Source organism: Nycticebus coucang, chromosome 17 (genome assembly GCF_027406575.1).
Source record: "Nycticebus coucang isolate mNycCou1 chromosome 17, mNycCou1.pri, whole genome shotgun sequence".
NCBI classification, from domain to species: domain Eukaryota; kingdom Metazoa; phylum Chordata; class Mammalia; order Primates; family Lorisidae; genus Nycticebus; species Nycticebus coucang.
The window spans coordinates 61,126,637-61,143,606 of NC_069796.1; the positions used below are offsets into that span (position 1 = coordinate 61,126,637).

The following is a 16,970-nucleotide window of genomic DNA, read 5'->3' on the forward strand; positions in this document are numbered from 1 at the left end:
TGGCTATTTTTTTGTTGCAGTTTGGCCAGGGCCGGGTTCAAACCCGCCACCCTTGGTATAGGGGGCCGGCACCCTACTCACTGAGCCACAGGCACCGCCCCAGAATCTCTCCTTTTTGAAAGTGGCTTAGATAAGGAAATTGTTTTCCTTCTAAAGAAGGATATATAATTATTTAACTCCCATGCCAGCCTGAAATGATTAAGTACAAGACCAGAATGATGGGCCCACCCACAAGCTACTACATTCTGTATGAGAGAATCGCTCAGGAGTAAGGCAAGATTTTTTTCTACATCTTGTATTCTCATACCAATTCTTAAGATAGGCTGCTGGGGGTGCTGGGAACTATCCCAAGCAAAGGGTAGTGGTAATAGGCAAAAAGCATGGATGGCACAACAGCTACAGACCTGTTGCTCACTCCCACCCCTTTCCGGGCCAATGTGGTTTTATTTATTTTCTCCCTTGGATAACAGCACCTTGGGTCCCACTTTCTCCAGGATGCCAACTGCAACTAGGTATGTGCAAATGCCGTATCTTGTGCATTATAACTTTTTTAAAAATATAAATATTCTGGTTTTGTATTTTTTTGTATATTTTAATCTAAGGCCCTCATTCCTGCACTGTGTTCTGAGGTACATGAGTAATCTCAGGGATAAGTTCAGCAGCACCTCCAGGTCGGCACAGCAGAAATATTTTCTGTTGTTTTTATCACCATGGAGAGCAACTATTTGGAGTGCATAGCCTTCTGAACTACCTCATCTTTGCCAATTAGAGCTGTCTTTTCTCCCACAGTGTCCACTTGAAACCCCTTCCACCTAGAAAATATTTCATGAGACTAGCTTCCACCACAACTTGATTACCTTCTACTATAACAGTGGTTCTCAACCTTCCTAATGCTGCAACCCTTTAATACAGTTCCTGTGGGTAGCGACCAAAAGGTACTAGAAGATTAGAAATTAGTCTAAACAGGAAAAGGTGGTGCAAAGAAGTTAGGAGAGGCTGGGCCAGGTGAAAGGCCCAGAGAGGAAGCCAGGGATAAGTGAGGGTTTTCTAAACCTAGGGAACAGGATACGCTTTACATAACTGATCCATCCTTCACTGGGTTAGGCTAGGCCTACCATGCACAACAGGGTATATGTGTGTTTTTATAAAAACTGTGACTTGGTAAGATTAAGTTTTAAGACCAGTACCCCTGTACTCATCCTGTGTTGAGGGATGGATATATTAAATGAAACAAGGACCAAAATCCTTAACCTTTCTACGTTTTTAGGTTCCAGGGAGACTCATAAGCAAGGGCATTTTTGGTGCCTGCAGCCTGTGTCCTGCCCTGCTATAGTTCTGATTAATAGTGTTGCAGTAGCTAAAGGAGAAAAGGGAGGTTTCGCTTACATGCTGTGAGACTGCCGCAAATCTTCCTTGATGTGCTGCAACAGGGCAAATGCAATAGAACACACTGGGTGATGTGTGTCTGATACTAGGTTCTTGTCGCCCAACAAGGCTGCCCCTCTCTAATTATTGTATCTGTCTGGGCTTTGTAGAACTTTACCGAGTTGATGACTGCTTGGTGGCTTAGTTTGTGTAAATATAGTGTGTTGATTTTCATGTTCTTTTGGGGTTTTATTATTTACAAACTTCTTTTTGCACTGAGAGAAAAATAGCCAAAGCATCTTTGACAGAGGTTCTGCATCAGGCAAAAGGATCTGAAGGATTAGTTTGGAGAGGCCCTCTCCTTGAAGCAGGGATCTTGAACACCAACCTTTCTTTATGTTCTCCTTCCCTTTTCCTGTTTTGATCAGAACTGTCCTAAAAACTTTTCTCCTACTCTACTCTTTCCCATCCCTCCCGAAAGAAAACCTACAGACCCACACACAAATGCATTTAATTCCTGAGATGACTCCACAACTCTTAAATGGTTTATGCAAAATTCCTGAAGAAGACAGGAACCCTCCATTCCTTGTTTTTACTTCCTAAGTCAAGACCATTTCTTGATGGTGATTCCTGCCAAATTCTTGTGGTATGTTGGATCAAACCTACTTAATCTGTAATCCTAAAGTAGAGAGAAGCAATTGGGGGACCTCAATGTAGAAAGTGGGGGCAGGAGATCAAGAAAGGTATTATGAATGTATATCCAAGTCACTCAGGAACTTTTATGCAGGTGCAAGAAACTCATGTCAAATGAAGCAAGGACTAAAATCCTTAATCTTTCAAAGTTTTTAGGTTCAAGACTGTTTAATAGGAGATATACAAATGTAACTCCGTGTTCACTGCTAGAAAACAAAGCTTCGTGTGAAATCTTGAATTTATGGGGAAAGAGGTTAGGAAAGCCTGTACTTGTGTGTTCTTTTCCAGAACTGCAGAAAATTGAGCCCCCTTGGGCTTTGGTGACCTCAACTTGGGGTGAGTTTATTTGATAACTCATTTGACTGTACTAGGTACTTGTTTTCCCATTTTCTGAGCATTTTGTAGCACACATGCTGACTCTTTTCCCTCCCTTCTACTTTCCCTGGGAAAATACAATAAATACATAAAGACTTATTGGTACTAAAAAAAAAATTTTTTTTTAATTTTCTAATAAAAAAATAAACTTTAAACTTAGAAAAAGCCTTCCTACACACTAAAACTAATAAGTTGAAATAGCCACAAGAATAATGGTCAGAAACAAGCCTTTTCTTTACATCTGAAATTGTCTGGGTCACCTTTTTCCTTACACAACAGAATGTCAACCTCTCTGGAAATGCCTTGATTGGAAATACAGTTCGCCTTCTGTTCCTTATCTGTGGGGTTCTACATCCATGGATTCAACCAACCACAGATCAAAAATATTCAAAAAACCAATAACGCTTGTTCTGAACATGTGTAGTCTTGTTTTTCTTGTCATTATTCCCTACAGAATTTAGCATAAAAACTAGTTATGCAGCATTTACATTATATTAGGTACTATAAGTAATCTAGAGATGATATAAAGTATATGGCAGGGTGTGCATATATGAAAATACTATATCACCTTATATCAGTACTTTAGCATCCACAGATTTTGGTACCCCTAAGATATCCTAGAAACAATCTAACAATCTACCATGATACTAAGGTATGACAATACTATAGATAAAAATTGAATTACATGATTTCAGCCATTAGTCCACCACTAGAGCACATGGAAATAAAAAAATCATGAAAAAAAGGGGTAGGTTTTTAATTTTTTACCCAGGACTATAACTATAAGAAAGCAATGATTTTAATAGTTCTATCTTCAACTTCGAGATTTTCTTTTTTTTTTTAATTGAGACAGGGTCTCACTTACTGTAGCCCTCTGTAGAGTGCAGTAGCATCATAGCTCACAGCAACCTGAAACTCTTGGGCACAAGCAATTCTCTTGCCTCAGCCTCCCTAGTAGCTGGGACTACAGGTGCCCACCACAATGCCGGCTATTTTTTGTTGTTGTTCTTGCTGCTTGTTTATTTAGCAAGCCCAGGCCGGGTTCAAACCCACCAGCCCTGGTGTACGTGGCCAGCGACCTAACTACAAAGTAGGCTACAGATGCCAAAGTAGGCTACACTACTTTGAGATTTTCTTGATCATCAAAATCCTATAAACTCTAAAAAGCTATCATTATATGACTATACCATAAAACACTCTATTTAAAAAATCATTTTAAAAGATTAATAACATGGCTCAGTGCCTGTAGCTCAAGCGGCTAAGGTGTCAGCCACATACACCAAAGCTGGTGGGTTCAAATCCAGCTCGGGCCTACCAAACAATAATAACTACAACCAAAAAATAGCCGGGTGTTGTGGTGGGCACCTATAGTCCCAGATACTTGGGAGGCTGAGAAAAGAGACTTGCTTAAGGTTGCTGGAGCTGGAGGTTGCTGTGAGCTGGAGGTTGCTGTGAGCTGTGATGCCACCGCAGTCTACCTAGGGTGACAGCTTGAGGTTCTGTCTCAAAAAAAAAAAAAAAAAAAGATTAATCACACAAGAAAATGTTCAGAAAATATTGTTGTCTGATAAAAAGAAGATGTAAGAATGCTAGTTAAAATTCACTAAGTACGTACTATGTTAAAAATTGTGCTAAGAGCTTTACATGACTCATCTTATTGATTCTTATAACAACCCCTTTACAGGTGATGAAACTAAGCCTTATCTTTCTGATAAGTGACACCCAAGATTATGCAGTAGTTAATTATGGAACCTGGAATTTGAACCTATCCAACCACCCCTCCAGCTACTCAAGAAATAGATGAGTGGCTCTTAAGTGGCCAGGCACTTGGCACTCATTTACCCCATGCAAGAGTGACTCCAGAACCCATACCCAAATCATACTCATAATCTCAGATATGAGTTCATTTAAAGTGAGTAAAGAAAGATGGGGAAGTGTCTCCAGCTGAGCCTACACTGAGATTTAGAGGTATCTGGATAAGGTCACAGGAAGAGGCTGTGTAAGGTTTGGGGTTGGTGATACTAGGATAAGAAGGATATCATCCTGTGTCAGTATTTGCCCTTGAACTCCTACTTTAGTTTTCTACAGAGAGATACTTAACAAATGGCTTAGGTTGTTTCCCTAAAGGAGTCTAAGACAAAGGGACATAATTGTGTGACACAAAATGAGGAATGTCAAAATCTCCACTTCTGAGTGGAATATAGATAGCTTGATTTGAATATTGTGAGGATCATAAGAAATGCAGCACTACTCTGGCAGATTTTCCAGATTTTGTACTTTTACATCAGAAGACATACCCCAGGGAAGGACAGAGACAAAATTAAAGAGGAAGACATATAAATAAATAAATAAAATAAATAAATAAGACACCACCCTCCAGGAGCATTTTGAGTAGAGAAAATCAACGAAGTAGAAATAGAGGCGCAAATATGAGAAGAATGAGTTTCTGACAAACACCCTGGGGACTTTCAGAAATAATTAGACCAAATATTAAGGAGAATCGTGGCCCTGCTTCAACAAGAGGAGCAAAAAGCCAGTGACTATTTAGTTATTACACTTATTCTCATTCTTTCATATCCACTGAACTGGTGAGAAATAGAAGATATAAAAACAGGCAGAAAATTCCAGAATGTTAACAAGTCTATCTCTGGATAGCATAATTTCAGATGATTGTTACTGCATTTAAATTTTCTGTATTTTCTAAAAATTGTTTAGAATTAGCATTACAATTTATAAACAGAAAAAAGTCAAAGGTTTCTAAAACTCAATGATCTATTTCTAGTAATGTAAAAATGTTATTTCTAAGATTAAGTTTCTAGCCTCTGATTATGGCTTGTTCTTTACACAAAGTAAACGCCATTCCTCTTAGAACTATAAGTATATTTTACTATAGTAAATACCTTTTGAAGAAGAATTATGAAGTTAAAATTTCAAAAAAAAAACTTCAGAATTTATTTTACCCCATCACATGTACGGTGTTACTTTTGGTTCACCTGTATTTTAACATTCTGTTCCAAAGTAGGAAGCTCATATTCATTGGCAGACCAGAGTCTTAAAATTTAGTCCAGCAGACAATACTGTTAAAGAGAAGTTCTAAGCAATACAATTAACCTCACCAAATAATTTATATCAATTAGCCACTCTACATGGTTGCATCTTATGCTAATTCTCATACATCAGAAGATGAATTCCTAAAATAATGGAAGTATACTGAAATCTGTAATTGTTAAAATGCTCTCACAGCTTGTCTTCAAAAATTGTTTTCTGAGGCAATATAGAAAAGCTCTTTGTAAACATAAAGTTAAGGTCTATTTCATACTAAGTTTCTTTCACAAAACAAATAAAATTTGAGCGTAAATCCAGCTATTAGTCCTTATGATAATATTTATTTAGAAAATAAACGTCAAAAAAAAATCTATCTTGGATATCTACCTTAGCTTTTACATAGTGTCTGTGAAAAATATTTTATTGGCAAAGGAAAACATTAAGTCACTTACACATTTCAAAAATGGAGTTACATTCTTACCTTGAGATTTGATGTCCGGCGTAGAGGAGCAGGGCAGTCAAAAAATATAGATAAAGCTGAACCAGATGCTGCCTGGGCAAAGTAAGTAGCACAACACTTAAGATATAACCTGTAGCAGAAATTAAGAGAGAGAGATAAATATGATGTAAATTTAGTCTCTCAATTAATTACACTAATAAAAAAGCTTGAAATAAATTTTCTGATTAGCTTTCAACAACTTTTGTGGTTTTTTGATTATGTTACCAAAGTATATTTAGCACAGTAACACTACTAAGGACTTTTCTGTTGAAAATACATTGCCATTTCTCACTTCTTTTGGAGATTTTTCTACCTTACAAGGAAATATATCACACAAAGGCGCAATATTACTTCTTCTATCATCTATCTTTCCTTACCGACTATTTGTTTCATATCAATTCTCTCATCTTTTCTAGCCCTAGAGGAAGAAGTGGAGGTCTCAATGTCTCTCTCTAAGGCTGCGATTCAAGATCTTTTTTCTCCACCTCCTGAAGACCATCTATTTCCCATATCTTCAGTCGTTTCCCTGACATTAGTCCTCATCTTTGTTTTAAAGAATGCACAGGGCTCTTCCCCACTTTCTAAACAAAAGAAACAACTTCTCCTTATAGGGATTTCTCCTTTTCCCAGTACCTAATCTATCTCATTCCACTGACATATATGTCACAATGTCTGTACTCAATGCCTTTATCTTCTAACCATCATTCCCTATGCCCTCTATAATCTACAACCCCCTTTTATCCTTCTCCTCTAAAGAAATCTGGAACGATTTGCCTATTTGTCAAATCTAACATACTACTTATTATTGGTGCCAGCATGAAAGCAACTACCCTCAGAATGCTATTGTTTTTTCGCTCTGTTACATGGATTTTCTTAGAACTTCTCCTCTCCATTTCTTTTCACATTCTACAATGAACATTGGAAATTCATCCCTAGTGCTTTACTCTGTATATAGTATGTGACACAAAAAAATATTTTGTAGCTTCAAATATTGACGTCCCTTCCAGATATGTTATCAAGAAATAGTTACCGAGGGCAGCGCCTGTGGCTCAGTGAGTAGGGCACCGGCCCCATATACCAAGGGTGGTGGGTTTGATCCCAGCCATGGCCAAACTGCAACAAAAAATGGCCAGGCATTGTGGTGGGCGCCTGTAGTCCCAGCTACTAGGGAGGCTGAGGCAGGAGAATCACCTAAGCCCAAGAGCTGGAGGTTGCTGTGAGCTGTGACACTCACAGCACTCTACCGAGGGCGACAAAGTTAGACTCTGTCTCTAAAAAAAGAAATAGTTACTGAGAACCTGCTACCTGTGCAAAAATACATTCTTATTTCTCTTTTTTTTTTTTTGCAGTTTTTGGCTGGGGCTGGGTTTGAACCTGCCACCTCCAGCATATGGAGCCGGCACCCTACTCCGTTGAGCTACAGGCGCCCCCCTACATTCTTATTTCTTACTCTAAGTAGGTATCCCTATACATGATGCCTGATATATATTCATTCTCACGTATATGAACAGTCTCATATTCAACAAATACAAACCTCCCCTTGTCCTCCCTCAACAAGGTAGCGCAACTACTTTTACTCTCCTAAATCCCAAAGTCACCCAAAACCTGAGTGACCTTTCCTCTCTTATCACCAATTCCTGCAAGCCGTCCTCAGTAAGTGTCTCTCGCATGTTAGACTTTATAAGGACTATAAAGGACTTCCTTTCCAGTCCTTATATCCCATCTTAATCTGCTCCATAGTGTAACAGGATACTAGGTGCTCTCCTTTTTGAGTCCCTTTCTATTCTTATACACCCCATACTTCATTAATGGGACAATATCCCAATACCATCACTTTTATCTTGACAATTCTCCTGCTCTAGAAGTTTTTTTAAAAGTTCTGAACTCCTCAGCATGTTATATTCTTGTACAATCTGGATCCAGTTTATCCTGTAATCAAATTCCACTTAATTAATGAGGCTTTACTAAGTCACAGATAGCCCCTTTTTAGCTCTTAATGTCCCTCTCATGTTGAATCAATTACTTTTAAGCTAAGGAAATATGGGCGATATATGCCTGGGACTAAAGAGAGAGAATGTGGGATTTCCTACACATCCTAACTTCAAAGATGATCCAGCAAAAACCAAAGATAAAAATTCTTATTTGCTCTTCATTTCTTAAAATAACTTTCCCAGTTTTATTAAGCCTTATCTCATATGACTTTAGAGGTATTTAAAGGAACATTTATTATAGATAGTAAGCATTTTCAGTGCTTGGAGCTGAAGAATTTTCTTACCAGTCTATTGCATGAAACTTCTTAAATTCCCTTTAATGGAAATATCATTTTCCTTCCCATAATATTCTTGTTTCCCTTCTGCTGCCTAACTCATGTAAAATCAGCTGTCACATCCTTTAGATAGAATATATTCATTTCATCTATTCCTTCAATTGTCCAGTCATTCTACCTACATTACATGTAAAGTAATTACAGTTTGGTGAAAAGATAAACATGGACAAAAGTAATTATGATACAATATTGTTGCTAGTTGATGGAGTGATTTAAGTTTGACCTGAATTTGGGTGAATGGCTGTGTACCGGGCTAACAAGAAAGTGGAAATAGTTTAAAAAAATGGAAGAACAGATACAAAAGGACATTTTCAGGGGACAGTGAATTCTGAGGGTTAGACTGAATTTGGTTTTGACAGAAAGGGTCCTGGGAGATGCAGCTGATAGAACTAGCAGCTAAAGTCTCAATATAAAGGTTTTAAATAATAATAAAGTGTTTAAATTGGACTAGTAGTTCTCAAATTCTTTAGAAATCCACTTATATGTGAGGTAAGAAAACAAAAACAAAAAAAAAAAACAACAAAACCCCCATGGCTCATCTATACCATTTTCTCATGGAAAAATAACTATAATAACAATAAAATATACCAAACAAGAAAATTTTGAGAGATTATAAATACTAACCCTAAAATAAGAACAGTATGAATGAACCATCTGAACTATAATGTATAAAATAACCTAATTATTTGAAAAATATAAGCCAAAATAACTGAGGTTTTTTTATTTGTGTAAATTTATGGCTTAAAGTGTATTTTTATATGCACAGATTGTATAGTGGTGAAGTCAAGGTATTAGGGTATCCATCACCCAAATAATGTACATTGAACTCTTAAGAAATTCTCTTCTTCCATTTCCTTCCCCCTTTCACCCTTCCAACACTCTAATTTTTATCATTCTGAACTCTATGTCCATGTGTACACATTATTTAGCTTCCACTTGGAGGTAGAACACACAGTATTTGTCTGCATCTGACTTTTTCACTTAATGGCCTTCGGTTCTACCCATGTTGCTGCAAATGACAGGATTTCTTTTTTTATGGCCGAAAAGTATCATTTGGTATCTGTACCACATTTTCTTTATCTAATCATCCATTCATGGATAATAGGCTGATTTCATGTCTTTGGTATTATGAATAGTGCTACAATAAACATACAAGTGCAGGTATCTTTTTGATGTAATGGTTTACTTTCTTTTGGGTGGACACCTAGTAATGTAATTGCTGGATTGAATGGTAGTTCTATTTTTAGTTCTTTGAGAAATTTCCATACCATTTTCCATAGAGGTTGTTGTAATTTACAGTCTCACTGTAAAATAAAAATGTTGCATTTCTTTTTCTTTGCATCCTCACCAACAGCTGCTGTTTTTTGTCTTTTTAATAATAGTCATTCTGACTGATAAATGATAGTATCTTGTTAAGCTGTTGCCCTGGGTAGAGTGTGGTCATGCCATAGCTCATTTCAACTCTTGGACTCAAGTGATCCTCTTGCCTCAGTTTTTCTCTTTTTAGTAGAGATGACGTCTCACTTTTTGTTCAGACTGGTCTTGAACTCGTGAGCTCAAGCAAATATAATATCTTATTGTGGTTTTAACTTGTATTTCTCTAACAATTAGTGATGCTGAGCATTTTTCATACACCTATTATTTCTACTTTTGAAAAATATCTACTCATTTCTGTAGCTCACTTTTTAATGGGATTATTTAGGGGGTTTTAATTGTTTTAATGTCTTGTTAAATGGATACTAATTCCCTGTCAGATGCATAGCTTCAAATATTTTCTCCCTTTCTGCAAGTTGCTTAGTCTGTTGATTATTCCTTTTGCCATCAGAAGCTTTTAGTTTAATTAAGTCTCATTTGTCTACTTTAGTCCTTTTGAGGTCTTACTCACAAATTCTTTGCCTAGATCAACATCCAGAAGTTTTCTCTAGATTTTCTTCTAGTATTTTTATAGTTTCAGGTCTTAAATTTCAGACTTTAACTCAGCTTGAGTTGATTTTTGTATGTAGTAAGAGACAGGAGTCCAATTCATTCTTCTGAATGACAGTCCAATTTTTCTAATACCATTTACTGAAAAAGGTATCCTTCCCCCAGTGTGTGTATGTGTGTGTGTGTGTGTGTGTATATATATATATATATGTTTTTTTTTTTTTTTTTTTTTTTGCAGTTTTTGGCTAGGCCTGGGTTTGAACCTGCCACCTCCGGCATATTGGGCCAGCGCCCTACTCCTTTGAGCGACAGACACCGCCCTCCCAGTGTATATTCTTATAGATTTTGGTGAAGATTGGTTGGCTACAGATAATGTGGCTTCATTTCTGAGTTCTCTATTCTGTTCTATTTGGTCTATGTGTCTTTTTTATACCAGTACCATACTGTTTTGGTTACTACAGCCTTGAAATATAATTGGAAGCCAGGTAACATGATGCCTCCAACTTTGTTTTCTTTTGTTTAGGATAACCTTGGCTATTCAGACTCTTGTTTAGTTCCATGTGATTTTTAGAACTTTTTTTTTAATTCTGTGAAAAATTACGTTGGTATTTTGATATGGATTGCACTAAATCTGTAGATTACTTTGGGCAGTCATTTTAATAATATTAATTCTTCTGATCCATGAGCATAGGCTGTTTTTCCATTTGTATGTGTCATCTATAATTTCTTTCTTCAATGTTCTGTAGCTTTCCTCATAGAGATCTTTTACCTCCTTGGTTAAATATATTCCTAGGTAGTTTGTGAGGTTTTTGTAGCTACAATAAATGGATTGCTTTCTTAATTTGCTTCTCAGCTATATTGTTATTGGTGTATATAAATGCTACTGGTTTTTGTACATTGATTTTGTATTATGAAAGTTTACCGAATTCATTTAACAATTCTGAGAGGTTTTGGTAGAATCTAGGTTTGTCTAGATGGAAGATCATATTATTAGTGAACAGGGATTATTTGACTTCCTCTTTTCCAAGTTGGATACCTTTTATTTCTTTCTCCTGCCTGATTACTCTGGCTACACTAAAAATACTGCTGATGCAAGTATACATAACTATTCACTACACAGGAGTAACCAAACAACCATAACAAAACAAACACAGTTGATAATGACGAAGCTAACTCCACAGTAATGTATAATTAAAAAGCAAGACCAGCAGCATTTAAAAATGATGACCTGCTTAAAACAAGAGTGATGAATCTAATAATTTCTACTATTTAAAGATTATGGTAGTACTGGAAAGAAAATGAAAGCCTAGATTAAAAAAGTACGTTTGCTTGTGGAGTTGTCAGAGTCAGCTATCAGATACATATTTAAATAGGTCTCAGTGATGATCTATAGCTGAGTGTGAGAACAGAAGACCTGATGTTTCTAGCTTGGGTAATTGAGAAAATAGCTTTGCTATTAAAATAGCAAACAGGAGAGAAATCTGAAGTGAGCTAAAAGTGATGAGTTCAGTGATTGATCTGAAGTGTCCATGGACTATTTAGACTATTTAGGTGGAAACGTCTAATCAGTAGTTACAAATTTATTTATTCAGAATCCAGCATTAGCCAGGTGGTAGGAAAAGTAAAATAAAATTCAATCTCCTTACAACTTTAAGGGAGCTCCCAATTTCGCTGAGAAGGTACTTAGAATGCAGCATAGTAACTGCTATGGTGGAGATGTGAACTGGATACCATGTGATCACTGAGGAAGAACACAAACTCCAAACAAAGATAGTCAAAAAGCAGTGGAAAGTGAAGATAAAAATTTGCAGCCAAAAACTATATGAGATAACCCAAACAAGGGGCGGCGCCTGTGGCTCAGTGAGTGGGGCGCAGGCCCCATGTGCCGAGGGTGGCGGGTTTGGACCCAGCCCCAGCCAAACTGCAACAGAAAAATAGCCGGGCGTTGTGGCGGGCGCCTGTAGTCCCAGCTGCTCGGGAGGCTGAGGCAAGAGAATCGCGGAAGCCCAAGGGTTAGAGGTTGCTGTGAGCCGTGTGACGCCACGGCACTCTACCCGAGGGCGGTACAGTGAGACTCTGTCTCCACAAAAAAAAAAAAAAAAAAAAAATTAAAAATAAGTTCTGAGTGCTGTCAACACTTAAATCTAAAGGTAAAAGCAAAGTATCAGAAGGAATGGTCAAAAAGTTAAGAGAAGAATCAGGAAAGAAACACTTTCAGGAAAGAGGAAATAGTCATAAACATGTTAAGGTCCATAAAATGAAGACATAAATGAAGCTTAAATTTTATGTGCTAGGTCACTAATGATTTTAGTGATGGTAGTTTCAATAAAAGTCTCATATCTATCTTTTCCTTTCCAATTTCACATGCTAGTTCTGGCTATCATTGACTCTTGCCTAAAATCTAAACTGTTCTTCTTACCTCTAGTTTCTCTCATAACCATCCATTGTCCTACAACACTGCCTAATCAATCCTAAAATGTAGCTCACCTACTCTAAAACCTTCACTGACCTGCCACTACCTATCAAACTTAGCACAATACCTACCAAATGTATTCAGGGCTCTTTACGAAAGGCCCTATTCTATCTTTCCGAGGTTATTTCTATTCCCCTTTTCATACAAAACAGTTCTATAATTTTCATTCTTTTTTTTGAGATAAGATCTCACTCTCTCACTCAGGCTGGAGTGCAGTAGCATGACCATAGCTCACTGTAGCCTCTCAAACTTCTGAGTGTAAGCAATCCAATCCTCCCAAGGCCTCCCAAGTAGCTGGGATTATAGGCAAATGCCACTGTGCTTGGCTAATTTTTTCTTTTAGTAGAGATATGGATCTCGCTTATATTGCTCAGACTAGTCTCAAACTTCTGGCCTCAAACAATCCTTTTATCTGGGCCTCACAAAGTGTTATATTACGTGAGCCACTCTGCCCAACCCTGTCCTACAATTAACATCCCACCAATTACACTTGGATAGTCACTTCCCTTTCCTGCTCTCAATGGAATCCACAATGAAAAGCTTCCAGGTTTGAAGGTATAATTACATTCCACAAATACAAACTTCACCATTCCTTCCTTTAATTTTTAAGCTCCTTTAACAAACCCATTTACAATAGCAATAAAAGACAAAATACCTAGATGTGAACTTAATAAATGTCTAAGACATATATGAAGAAAACTTTAAAATACTCCAGGGGGATTCAAAAGAAATCTTGAACATAGTAAGGCTTTCTGTGTTCTTGCATGGAGGAGAATTATTTAGAATAACTTCACCCTAAGAACACGGTACATTAGGAAATAATAGGAAAAGCTAGACTAAACTAATAAACTACTAGAGACATAACTACATAGACATAACTGAATAGTTATGTAGAAAAAATAAAATTAATCCCAGTGCTTTGGGAGGCTGAGGTGAAAAGATTGCTAGAGGCTAGGAATTTAAGATCAGTCTGGGCAACAAGGTGAGAAGTTGTCTCCACAAAAAATAAAAAACTTAGCAGCTGGTGTCATGCATCCATACATAGTCCCAGCCATTCAGTAGGCTACCCCGGGAGGACCACTTGAGCCCAAAAGTTCGCAGTGACAGTGAGCTAGGATCACACCACCTCATTTTAGCCTGGGCAATAGAACCAGACCTTGTCTCTAAAAATAAATAAAATAAATTTTAAAAACAATAAAATTATACCTAAACCATCCTGTCATGCAGGTAAATTTCAAATAGAGTAAAGATTTAATTGTTAAAAATATAACCACAAGGGCGGCGCCTGTGGCTCAGTGAGTAGGGCGCCGGCCCCATATGCCGAGGGTGGCGGGTTCAAACCCGGCCCCGGCCAAACTGCAAAAAAAAAATAGCCAGGTGTTGTGGCGGGCGCCTGTAGTCCCAGCTACTCGGGAGGCTGAGGCAGGAGAATTGCTTAAGCCCAGGAGTTGGAGGTTGCTGTGAGCTGTGTGAGGCCACGGCTCTCTACCGAGGGCCAAAAAGTGAGACTGTGTCTCTACAAAAAAAAAAAAAAATATATATATATATAACCACAAAAATGTTAAAATAAAATATAATAGAATTCTTTACAACTCAAGATAGGGACCAGGCATGGTGGCTCATACCTTTAATCCTTTTGGAGGCAGAGGAAGAAGGATAGCTGAAGCCCAGGAGTTCAAAACCACCCTGGGCAACAGTGAGACCCCTATTTCTATAAAAAAAATAAAAGAAAACTTAGCCAGGCACGGTGGCATGCACTTGCAGTCCTATCCACTCAGGAGGATTACTTGAACTCAGTGAGCTATGATGATGCCACTGCACTATAGCCCTGGCAATAGAGGGAAACCCTCCCCGCTTCCCCTAGGGAAGGCTTTGCTAATTGACTCAAAATCCTACAGCTTAAGGAAAAAAATGATAAATTCAGCCACACTAAAAACAAACAAACAAACAACAACAACAACAAAAAACTCCATGGCAAAAAATTCATAAGAAAAATGGGAAATTGAAACTAGACAAAATATTATCAACTGATCACACAGGTTAGTTTTCCTAATGCATAACAAATTCCCACAAATTGGTAAGAAAAGGGTAAAACTCCCATAGAAAAAAGCAAGCAGGGGATATGAACTGACAACTCTCAGAAGAAGAAATACAAATTTTTCTTAAACAGGTAAGTCCAATCTCATAACAGAAATGCAAATTAAAACTACGTTAAATTCTTTAAAAATCAATTTTTCACCTACTGGCATAGCCAAAATATGAAAGTATGATAATAGGTGGTTTTGATAAAGATGTAGAACTACAGAAACTTTCAACCTCTGTTTGTGAAGGTACAAAATGGTAAAAACCTATGGAGAGCAATAACAACATTACAAATATATATAAGTTGACCCTGAAACAACAAGAGTTTGAACTATGACAGTCCACCTATATATAGATTTTTTTCCCAAAATGAATTCAGACTGCTGGGTGTGATGGTTCATGCCTGTAATCCCAGCACTCTGGGAGGCCGAGGCAGGTAGATCACTTGAGCTCAGGAGTTTGAGACCAGCCTGAGCAAGAGCGACATTCCCGTCTCTAAAAAACTAGCTGGGCGTTGTGGCAGGTGCCTGTAGTCCCAGCTACTCAGGAGGCTTAAGGCAAGACAATCACTTGAGCCCACAAGTTAGAGGTTGCTATGAGCTACGATGCCAAAGCACTCTATTGGGGGCAACAAAGTGAGACTCTGTACCCCCACCAAAAAAATTTTTTTCAGATTGAAAATACAGTATTTTCAAGATGCAAAACCCACATATATACAGGGCTGACTTTTACCATACATTTTTCATTACCTAAGCCTTGAGTATATGTGGATTTTGGTATACGCAGGGGTTCTGGAACCAATCCCCTGCATATACCAAGGGATAATCACTCTTTACCCAGCAACTTTACTCTTAGTAATTTAGTCCAAGGTTATGGATTTTCAAAGATATTTAGCACAACACTGTATGAAATAGCAGAAGACAGAAGCTATCTAAAATATCTACTTTTTTGGACAAATCAATATTCTCTAACAAAAATAAAATATCTAACAATACAGTAATTAGTTCTATAAACTATGGCATATCCATACGAGGATATTATGCCACTGTAAAACAAAACAGGGAAGAGGGAGGGATAAGGCCTCAACATTTAATAAGAATCTTAAGATGTGGTAGAACGAAAAGTGTCATCATAAAAAATTAATACAAAAACAAAAAATACAAAAAACGTTCATAAATATCTATGGCTCCACAATACATCAACAAATAAAAACCAAGGTTCAGAACCATGTATATTATGCTAACATTTGTATAAAAAAGGGGGGAAAACATGTTTATATTTTCTTACAAAAAATATAAACAATCTCTAGAATTATACAGAGGGAAACAGTACAGCTACTTAGTGCTCAGAGTGAGAACTTAGTGGATGAGGAACACAGAAAAGAGAGAGACTTCTCATACACTTTTTTATGCTTTTGAAATTTTCAACATAAATATATTACCTATCTTAAAAATTAAGAACTTTAAAATGAAAAAAAAAAAAAGAACTTTAAAATGTATTTTTAAGGGTAAAATTCTATAAACTGGAGCATTACATAAATACTATGTAATATCCTGACAGAGGTTATTCCAACCAAAAAACTGTTCCAGGTGAAAAATACCTGTTCATGCAATCAGTGAGCTTACTCTACCATGGCACCTAATAAGAATGAAGGCTCAGTGAAGTTCCCAAAGTTATAAACCAGACAGTATGAACTTTGATTGAGCTAGAATACATTCAATTTCTAAAATTAACCTTTCAGGTTATTAGGCAGCTGTTTTATAATAAATATTTAAATCTATTCAGAAATAATTTTAAAACCATAGTATCAATTACTTTGCTGACTAAGCTAAAAAAAATCTAAGCCAAGTACCCAACTGTTCCTCTATAACTGGCTGGAATTACTTTCCACAAACTGGCTAACATACAAAGTCTTTATTAAAGGGCTAAGAATTACAGGGTTTTGCAACATAAAAGAATCTTCTCAGTTCATATACTTTCCCAAGGTAGTGTGCCATCTGTAAGGTGGAGTCTACTGAACCCAGATGCCTTACTGCTATCTTTTCTATTACTATACCACACTTCTTCCCACAATTGCTTACCTGGTACTCTCTTAGAATTGTAAGAGATTCTCAGGACTAAGTTTTGGAACCCAGAAAGTTGGTCTATAGGTAAAAAGAAATCTCAGAGAGAAGGGACTGCTTGTGATT

The 16,970-nt window shown here is 37.1% G+C and overlaps 1 protein-coding gene across 1 annotated transcript in view; it reads right to left on the reverse strand.

Moving 5' to 3' along the window:
- Positions 1-16,970, reverse strand: part of RNF145 (ring finger protein 145) — a 59,789-nt gene that overhangs the window by 33,148 nt on the left and 9,671 nt on the right. The window contains exon 3 of the mRNA XM_053566951.1: positions 5,960-6,068. Within this exon, the coding sequence (XP_053422926.1) occupies positions 5,960-6,068 (109 nt within the window). The remainder of the gene's footprint in view (positions 1-5,959; positions 6,069-16,970) is intronic.